Source organism: Primulina eburnea, chromosome 15 (genome assembly GCF_022965805.1).
Source record: "Primulina eburnea isolate SZY01 chromosome 15, ASM2296580v1, whole genome shotgun sequence".
NCBI classification, from domain to species: Eukaryota; Viridiplantae; Streptophyta; class Magnoliopsida; order Lamiales; family Gesneriaceae; genus Primulina; species Primulina eburnea.
In genome coordinates this window covers 17,373,190-17,383,999 of record NC_133115.1, presented here as the reverse complement: position 1 = coordinate 17,383,999, position 10,810 = coordinate 17,373,190, and the positions used below count along the sequence as shown (strand labels likewise).

General features: G+C 43.6%; 1 protein-coding gene across 1 annotated transcript; it reads left to right on the top strand.

The window, feature by feature from the left end:
- Positions 1–1,276: 1,276 nt before the first annotated feature.
- LOC140815369 (pectinesterase-like) lies at positions 1,277–3,636 on the top strand. The gene is made up of 3 exons (XM_073174494.1): positions 1,277–1,918; positions 2,225–2,689; positions 2,779–3,636. The coding sequence occupies exons 1-3, from the start codon at positions 1,375–1,377 to the stop codon at positions 3,474–3,476; spliced, it is 1,707 nt and encodes a 568-aa protein (XP_073030595.1). The 5' UTR covers positions 1,277–1,374; the 3' UTR covers positions 3,477–3,636.
- The last annotated feature ends 7,174 nt before the right edge of the window (positions 3,637–10,810 follow it).

The following is a 10,810-nucleotide window of genomic DNA, read 5'->3' as shown; positions in this document are numbered from 1 at the left end:
TAAATGTTGCAAACACATTTGCTAAATAAACAAGAATATTCATCTTTATCAAGCATAAAATTGGAAACAATATTTTTCACCAAATCCGGTACAAAAAAACATCTATTAAAATTAACTTAAAATCATTGTTCAAAATAAGTAAACAACTCCTATGGCCTTGGCAGCACCTCTTGCTCCATTGCCCATCCTCAAGAAGGTCTCACATTCCCTAAGTCTTCTACTTCTTCCCATCATGTAAATCAATACAGAGATGTGAGCCACAACCGGTATCTAAATCCGACGGTTTTCTAAAAACCGTTAAAAAACCCGTTGTCTTTGAGCGAAGCTTTTAACAACGGTTTTAAATCCGACAGTTTTTTAAAAACCGTTAAAAAACCGTCGCAAATTGTAAATACAACAATGGTGAAAACCGTTGTTTTTGAGCTAAGCTTTTAACAACGGTTTTAAATCCGTTTGAAATCACCTGTAAATATGCATAGCATTTCCAGAACCTTTCTGGGCAAGATATTCTCTGCAGTTACGTCTCCAATGTCCAGGCTTCTTGCAGTGATGACATACATCAACAGTCTTGTCAGCCTTCACTGGTATGGCTGCCACAATCCTCCTCCCAAAAATAGGCCACTACAAAATTTTGGAGAAGAATTTCGGCTGCCCTTCTACCAACGTGCTACCGTCGGATTACTAAAATTCTGACGATCCAATTTCGACGTAAATTTTGTTTAGATCTTTAGTGTGATTTACATTAGAAATACAATCTCTGATCGCGGACTTTATTTAATGGTTGAAGATTGTTCGTGGAGATTTACAAAAAGACTTAACTCTGATAATCACGAAGAGGTTTGATGTTCAGCGTTAAATACGAAAAAATAAACTGATTAAATAACCTATGAATTTTTAAATCATTCTGACGCCTATGAAATATTTTTAACGTCAAAATAAAATTTTTAACCTTCGGTTGTGTTTTGCATGTGAGAAACGATACCCAAAACTCCTATATATATCTTAGAGTTTACAAATTGCCCGAATATGTTAAAATAGTCAATCACAAAACAAATTAACCTTTCTATTGTTTGACCATTAAAACAAAAAGAAAAAGGAAAATTTTGGCCACGTATAACCAATTATTTCTATAAATTAATTTGCATCAGGACAGCCTTTGTTTATCCTAAAGTTTCGAATGGCCTTCCCTTTAATGACCTCCAAACCTACGGCTATTCGATATTGTCTCCCCAGCTACAAATGTCCTTATAAAATTGTCTGAAAATCATCCATCCCTTAGAGTTGAAGGGGAATTCGATCTCCATTAATCTGCACCAACCCCCTCAAGAGCTCTGCAAAAAACAAAAAGCGAGAAACCGAAAAACCCAACAATACATGAAAATGGGATCCGACTCAGGAAGCAAGAAGAAGGTCGCCGTGGCTGGCGTCGCCTCCATCCTCTTGGTGGCAGCCGTGGTTGCCGTTACTGTGGGCGTCTCGAAGAACGGAGGCAGTGGCTCTAATGAGTCTTCCACCACCAACACGCCTACCATCAGCACCTCCAGCAAGGCGGCGCAGGCGATCTGCTCCCCCACAGATTACAAAGAAGCCTGCGAAGAATCTCTGGCTGGGGCCAACACCACTGATCCCAAGGAGCTGATCAAGCTGGCATTCAATGCTGCCGTCGAGAACATAGGCGATGCCCTCAAAAACTCGACGCTGCTCAAGGATGCAGCTACCGATGAGAGGACCAAAGGGGCGTTGGAAACCTGCGAGGAGTTGCTCAACACCTCCATTGATGATCTGAAAAGGTCGTTAGACAAGTTTGGGGAGTTTGATGTGAGTAATTTGGATGAATATATGAAGGATGTTAGGACGTGGCTTAGCGGAGCCATTACTTATCAGGAGACCTGCATTGATGCATTTGAGAACACCACAGGTACAAAATATATCACTTGTCTAAATATCATATAATCCAAATTTATATATATATTTTTTTATACATATACTAATTTAATCTGTAAAATGTGATTAAATAAATCATATTAAAAATATATATTATATAAGAAAACAAAGTTTATTGGATACGAACACATATTACCTTAGCTTTTTTAACGTGCAGACAAAATATTTAATAAAATCTTGGTTTATAAAATTATATTATTAAGGTAATATGCATTTTAGCAAAGAAAAAATATGGTTGATAAAAATTTATATCGTGGTAATGGATTTGATCTGAGTACAGGTGACACCGGGGAGAAGATGAAGCAGCTGTTGAAAACCGCATCGGAGCTATCAAGCAATGGCCTCGCCATGGTCACTGATTTCTCCTCCATTTTGTCGTCGTTGCAGCTTGGAAACATCGGCAGCAGCCGCCGGCTACTCGAAGCCAACGACACTCCTTCGTTTTTTGACACCAAGGCACGGAGGCTTCTCTCGGTCACGCCCACATCATTGAAGCCCAACGCTGTGGTGGCGCAAGACGGAAGCGGTCAATTCAAGACCATCGGTGCTGCCATCTCTTCTGTCCCCAAGAAAAATAATCAAACATTCGTCATATTTGTCAAGGCTGGTTTGTACAAGGAGACTGTTATAATCCCAAAGAAGGTAAACAACATTGTGTTGATCGGAGAAGGGCCGGACAAGACTAGAATCACCGGAAACAAGAACTTTGCCGACGGCACTCAGACCTTCCACTCTGCCACTCTTGGTGAGTTTTTTTTTCTTATTTCTGGATCTTACCCAATTATTATATATTATCCCAAATTTTTTTTCTAACCCTGCTGCTACTAATTTCAGCCGTGAACGGAGATGGTTTCATCGCCAAGGACATCGCCATTGAGAACACCGCCGGTGCAGAAAAGCACCAGGCTGTGGCTGTCCGTGTCTCAGGTGACAAATCCATCTTCTACAATGTCCACATGGACGGATTCCAAGACACCCTCTACGCCCACGCCTACCGCCAGTACTACAGCGACTGCGTCATCTCCGGCACCATCGACTTCATCTTCGGAGACGCCATGTCCATCTTCCAGAACACGCGCATGGTCGTCCGCAAGCCTTTGGAAAACCAGGCTTGCATGGTCACCGCCCAGGGCCGCAAAGACCCACGCGGAGTCGGCGCCATAGTCCTCCAGAACTGCGATATCGTAGCAGAACCCGCATTCACCGCCACAAAACCTGCACTGGAAGCATACCTTGGACGGCCATGGAAGGAGTACTCCAGGACCATTATCATGCAATCCAACATAGACGGGTTCATTTCACCAGAAGGATGGTCTCCATGGGCGGGAACCTTCGCACTGGATACTCTTTACTATGGGGAGTACCAGAATCGTGGACCGGGGTCGAATCAGGCGGGTCGGGTTCACTGGAAAGGCATCAAGAAGATTTCCCCACAGATTGCTGAAAGCTTCACTGGAGGGAAAATGTATACAGATGATGTCTGGGTGAAGAGCTCGGGGGTGCCATATGTTCCAACCATCATGAAAGTGTAAATATAATGTATTTATTTATTTAGCTTTTACATATACAATATACATATAATATTGTATTGTATTGTATTGTATTTTTGCATGAAATAATTTCATTAAAAAATTTTGTAATAGTAATGACGAGAGAATTTCAATAAATTAACTAGGTTGTTTTTTTGTTTAATATCCTCTATTTTCGTTTATTTTTTTAATTGTGATATTGTTTGCACAATATTTTGATTTTCGCACGTGTCACATACAAATATGAACCAATTTGTGTAAAAATGATAAAAATCTAACTTCTAAAAACACTACGATGGTAGATACTAAATTTGACCGTCCGTTATGATCTCCTAAAAAAATTTGACGGCTATAAACAAAGAAAACTAAAGAAAATCTATTGGAAATTGTAGATAAACTCCTAACATGATTTATATTTTCAATATTCTGTAGAAATTTAAAAAAGATAAACAAATAAAAAAAGAACGTTGCTGAAATATGAAAGAAAATGACTCAAACTACTGAAATCTGGAATGAAAACTATGAAAACGCTCGAATAAAGCTATGAAAATTCTGCAGGGAGTTTGCTAGAATTGTGAGAGATTTTTTGTATTTTTTTTTTACCGATGCCCTCATTTTCTTTTCTGTATTGTGCGGTTTTTTCCACTCTCAATGACTCGTGATCTGCCCATGTTTCTTTCCCATGATCTCCTTCTATCTGCATACAATTTGATACATTCTAACCAATTTTGAATTAATGAGCTCTCTTATCTAATCTGCTTCTTCTATTCATCTTTCTGGGATTAATTAAGTTTTGGGCATGTCTAACTTTGGGCCTAAATAAAATAAAGCCTCAACAAATGTCCCTCCGTGTAGTGACCCGTTCCAGAATCACCTACTAATCAGAACTTAAGCATGCAAAATTAACATTTAAAACTGAATCAGGTAATACAGCGGAAAAACAGTAATACAACCCAATCGAATCTGTAAGTACAAAATACTTAAACAACCAGATCGAACTAAATACCAAGAACGAATACCAATAACTACAAGTCAACCTCTGCCAGCTCCCTGTCCACTCCCTCCTGGACCGTCCAACCTGAGACCTGCCCCATCGAATAGGGTGTCCAAAACAGAGATAAACCGAGGACGTGAGCATAAAACGCTCAGCACCGAAAGCATGAGTATACAAGACTATGACATGCATGTATGCAAAATGTACTGGATACAAGGATCTGGGTATAACGAAATACTGCTAAGGTAAATGACGTCAAGGTATGTAGCACTCTGCGCCGTCGCACCAGGAGGTGGCTCCCATACCAAAATAAACATGTGGATATACCGGTGACCTGACCACCGTCGGCCAACGGGGTCCAACCATCCACAACAAACGAGGGCTGAGCACCCTCTCAACAGGCTATCTCAAAGATAATCAGGCTCAACATGATTATGCAAATGCCGCATAATAAACCATGCATCATATGACAGATAATAATGCAACATATAAACATGCAACACATAGCAAAGTATACTCAATCCTGCTATCTCGGATAGTACTTTCGTACCTCAAACCAGTAGATCCTAGCAATCAGCCCTAGAATCAAGCCTGCGTCCGTAGTCAGCCCACTGATGCCGCTAGCTCCCAACTAGAGCACAACTCCGCTACAAAACCAGTAGCTCCCCGCTAGTGCCTAAACCTCGGGAAAAGACTAGAAACCCATCAGAAACGACTAAAACGCTCTGGAACACTCGGAATTGGCGAGTAACAAATGAAGCCTCGCGCCTCTATTTATAGACAACGATCGGTAGATCCGATCCACTTCGGACGATCCGATCCGGCACACTTCGGATGATCCGAACCCTGATCGGACGATCCGAATCCTGCATGTCTTCCACGTGTCCAGCCACCTGTCTTCGGACGATCCGAACCCTGATCGGACGATCCGAACCTTGCATGTCTTCCACGTGTCCAGCCACCTGTCTTCGGACGATCCGAACCCTGTTCGGTCCTTCCGATCCCACCGAAATAATATTTAATCCAATAATTAACTCAAATTAGGCATCGGGATACTACATTCTCCCCCCCTAAAAAGGATTTCGTCCGCGAAATCGAGTCTGAAAAATGACAATTCTGAACAACAATACATTCAACTTAAGAATGAATTACAACTGAAAGTACAACTGAAATTACAATCATAACTGAAAATACTACAACTAGAACAACTCTGGATGCTCTGACCGCATGCGACTCTCTAGTTCCCAAGTAGCTTCTTCAGTACCTCGGCGCTGCCACTGCACTAAGACAAGAGGAATAGTCTTATTCCGCAGTACCTTATCCTTCCGGTCTAAGATCGAAACCGACCTTTCCACAAAAGACAAATCCGGATTCAGCTGAACTTCTGTCGGATGCAAAACATGAGACTCATCCGCTACGTATAGTCTCAACAAAGACACATGAAACACATTGTGAACACTAGACAGATACGGTGGCAAAACTAATCTGTAGGCCAAATCTCCCACACATTCTAAGATCTCAAAAGGACAAGTGAATCTCGGAGATAGCTTAACCTTGAGTCCAAATCTCAGAATCCTCCGAAAAGGTGATACCTTGAGAAACACTTTCTCGCCTGCATCAAAATGAAGAGGTCTGCGCTTGGTGTTCGCATAACTCGCTTGTCGATCCTGAGCAGTCTTAATCCGCTGTTTGATCACAAGAACTTTGTCCATGGCCTGCTGAATCAATTCTGGACCCTCGACCTGTCGTTCTCCGACTTCCTCCCAGAACAGAGGAGTACGACAACGTCGACCATACAATGCTTCAAACGGAGACATACCAATACTCCTATGAAAACTGTTGTTGTATGCAAACTCTATCAGTGGCAGATGATCCTGCCAAGCTGGCCCGAAATCCATCACACAAGATCTCAACATATCCTCAAGAGTACGAATAGTCCTCTCTGACTGACCGTCAGTCTCTAGGTGATATGCAGTACTCAAACTCAAGGTAGTACCCAAGGCTTGCTGAAAGCTGCCCCAAAATCTAGATGTAAATCGAGGATCACTGTCACTAACGATACTCACGGGCACACCATGAAACCGTACAATCTCTTGAATGTACAACCGTGCCATCCGATCGAAAGTGAAATCTCTGTTATACGGAAGAAAATGGGCAGACTTAGTAAGCCGATCCACTACCACCCAGATAGCATCTCTATTCCCCACAGACATAGGCAAGTGAGTCACGAAGTCCATCGTGATATGCTCCCACTTCCACTCCGGAATAGGAAGATTCTGCAACAAACCTCCAGGTCGTCGATACTCAGCCTTCACCTGCTGACAGACTAGGCACTTGGAGACATACTGATAAACATTACGTTTCATACCTTTCCACCAAAATCGAGTCCTCAAATCCTTATACATCTTGTTGCTCCCCGGATGAACACTCAACTTGCTACGATGAGCCTGGGATAAAATCTCCTCCCTCAAAGTGTCATCTTCCGGTACAACAACACGACCAGATAAGCACAAAAGACCCTTGGACTGATAGTGGAATCCAGAAGTATTATCTCCATCAGCCAACCGAGCTAATCTCTGAATCTTAGAATCAGACATCTGAGCATCTCTAATCCGAGAATACAAAACTGGCTCAGACAAAATAGTAGCTACACGGATACTCTCCGTTCCCTTCCGATGTTTACAATCGAATCCCATCGAACAGAAATCCTGAATAATCTCAGATACAGCACAAGTCTGAAGAGCAGACAATCTCACCTTGCGACTAAGAGCATCGGCCGTGAGATTCGCAGATCCTGGATGATACTTGATCTCACAATCATAATCCTTGAGTAGATCCATCCAACGACGCTGACGCATGTTCAACTCAGCCTGAGTGAACAGATACTTCAAACTCTTATGATCAGTGAAAATCTCAAATCGCTCACCATACAGATAATGGCGCCAGATTTTCAAAGCAAAAACGATCGCTGCTAATTCCAGATCATGAACAGGATAGTTTTCCTCATGAGGCTTCAACTGTCTCGACGCATAAGCAATCACATGCTCATTCTGCATCAGAACACACCCTAGGGACCTGTAAAGAGGCATCGGTGTAAACACTGAAACCACCAGATCCAGACGGTAAAGCCAAAATAGGCGCAGATGTCAAACGTCTGCGAAGTTTCAAGAAACTCTCTTCGCACTCTGATGTCCACTCAAATGAAACATCTTTCCGAGTGAGCTGAGTGAGTGGCTTAGCAACCTGAGAGAAGTTGACAATGAAACGGCGATAATACCCAGCCAATCCCAGAAAACTGCGGATCTCGGCTACTGTCGTCGGACGCGACCAGTTCAATACCGCTTCCACCTTGCTCGGGTCAACTGAAACTCCCTTGCTAGAAATGACATGACCAAGGAATACAACCCTGTCAATCCAAAACTCACATTTACTCAACTTCGCATAAAGCTGATTCTCGCGAAGTGTCTGTAAAATAATCCTTAAGTGTTGTACGTGTTCTTGCTGATCATGCGAATAGATTAAGATATCATCTATAAACACCACAACAAACTTATCCAAGAATTCCCGAAAAACCCGATTCATCAGATCCATAAAAACTGCTGGTGCATTCGTCACCCCAAAAGGCATAACCAGAAACTCATAATGCCCATACCGGGTCCTGAATGCAGTCTTCGATATATCTCCCTGATGAACCCGAAGCTGATGATAACCAGACCTTAAATCAATCTTGGAATACACAGAGGTACCTTGCAGTTGATCAAATAAATCATCAATCCGTGGCAACGGATACTTATTCTTTATCGTAGCACGATTCAACTGCCGATAATCTATGCAGAGCCGCATAGAACCATCCTTCTTTTTGACAAAAAGAACTGGTGCTCCCCACGGGGACACACTGGGTCGAATATACCCCTTGTCAAGAAGATCCTGCAACTGCTGTTTCAATTCTTGCATCTCTGATGGAGCTAAACGATAAGGAGCTTTAGAGATTGGTGCCGTGCCTGGCACTAAATCAATGCCGAAATCCACTTCCCGAACGGGAGGAAAACCAGGAATCTCCTCGGGAAAAACATCCGGAAAATCGCAAACCACTGGAATGTCGCTGATACCGACACTATCTGCGGACGAATCAATAGCATAGATAAGGTAGCCTTCCCCGCCCGACTCTAAAGCACGACAGGCTTTCAGAGCAGAAACCACAGGCATCGGGGGTCGCGCTCCCTCTCCATAGAAAAACCAACTGTCGCCCTCAACTGGACGAAACTGCACAAACTTCTGATAACAGTCCACAGTAGCTCTAAACACAGTCAGCACATCTATTCCCAGAATGCAATCAAAATCCTCCATCGCAAGAATCATCAAATTAGCGGTTAAAACATTACCCTCAAACTCTAGAGGACAACCCAAAACTAGACGTTTAGCTAGCACCGAATGACCCATCGGTGTGGAAACAGATACCACAACGTCCAAAGAAGTGAAAGGTAATGCATGACGCTTAGCAAATCTCGCAGATATGAATGAATGTGATGCACCAGTATCAATGAGAACGTAAGCAGGTAATCCACATAATAAAAAATCACCTGCGATAACTCTGTCGTTCTCCTCAGCAGCCTGATCCTGGTTAAGAGCAAAGACCTTCCCTTGAGTACGCGGTCGGAGGTTAGAACCCTGAGTAGACTGTCCCTGCTGTGGCCTCTGATGAACTGAAGCCTGAGAACCAGATCCTGATCCTCCGCCCGTCTGTGGACAGTCTCTCTTCATATGGCCCATCTCACCGCATTTGTAACAAGCACCCGCAACTTTGCGACAACGCTCCGTCGGATGATCCTTCCCGCAATGCTGACACGGGCCCTTCTTCTTCCCAAAATGGTGAACTCCTCCAGATCCAGAGGAAGAAGAAGTAGATCCAGCATTCTTGAATGCTTGGGCGCGGGGACCCAAAGAACTAGTAGGACGAGCAGACTGCATGGCTCGACCTCTCAGCAAACTGCCCTCAGCCTGGCGACAACGGTTCACAAGGCCCTCATACGATGTCGGATCATCGCAGACAACAACCCGATCAAAATTCTCCTGATTGAGGCCCTGGAGAAAATGGTTATACTTGGCCCTAGCATTGTCACTGACATGTGGAACATACGGAAGCAACTCAAAGAACTTCTGCTGATACTCATCAACAGACAAACTTCCCTGCTTCAGATTGATCAACTCAATCGCCTTGGTCTGCAGAAGGGCTGGCGGAAAGTAAAGCAGCATGAAAGAGGCTCGGAAATCGGCCCAAAGAACTCGACCCTGTCGCTGAACTATCGGTGCAGAGGTAGACCTCCACCACTTGCGCGCACCACCCTCCAGCAAGAAATCAAGGGTATCAATCTGCTGTTCCGCCGAGCACTGAAAAGTCTTGAAGCAGCTCTCCATCCTCTCAAGCCAGTTCTCCGCAACATCCGGAGTCTCACCGCCCGAAAGAGGTTTTGGCCCCATCTGCAAGAACCGATGCATACTAAAACTCCGAGGCTCATCACGACGGTGTTGACGACGTTCTCGATGCTCTCGACGACGCTCCCGATCGTCGCGGTCTCCCCAGCGTCCAATGCTGCCATGACTACTAGCATCGTCGTCAAAACCAGACATCTCTTAGCTACAAAAGTTACCAGAGATTAAACCCAAAAGAACAGTTCTAATCCCAAAATCTTAATGCATGCTCTGATACCATAAATGTAGTGACCCGTTCCAGAATCACCTACTAATCAGAACTTAAGCATGCAAAATTAACATTTAAAACTGAATCAGGTAATACAGCGGAAAACAGTAATACAACACAATCGAATCTGTAAGTACAAAATACTTAAACAACCAGATCGAACTAAATACCAAGAACGAATACCAATAACTACAAGTCAACCTCTGCCAGCTCCCTGTCCACTCCCTCCTGGACCGTCCAACCTGAGACCTGCCCCATCGAATAGGGTGTCCAAAACAGAGATAAACCGAGGACGTGAGCATAAAACGCTCAGCACCGAAAGCATGAGTATACAAGACTATGACATGCATGTATGCAAAATGTACTGGATACCAGGATCTGGGTATAACGAAATACTGCTCAGGTAAATGACGTCAAGGTATGTAGCACTCTGCGCCGTCGCACCAGGAGGTGGCTCCCATACCAAAATAAACCTGTGGATATACCGGTGACCTGACCACCATCGGCCAACGGGGTCCAACCATCCACAACAAACGAGGGCTGAGCACCCTCTCAACAGGCTATCTCAAAGATAATCAGGCTCAACATGATTATGCAAATGCCGCATAATAAACCATGCATCATATGACAGATAATAATGCAACA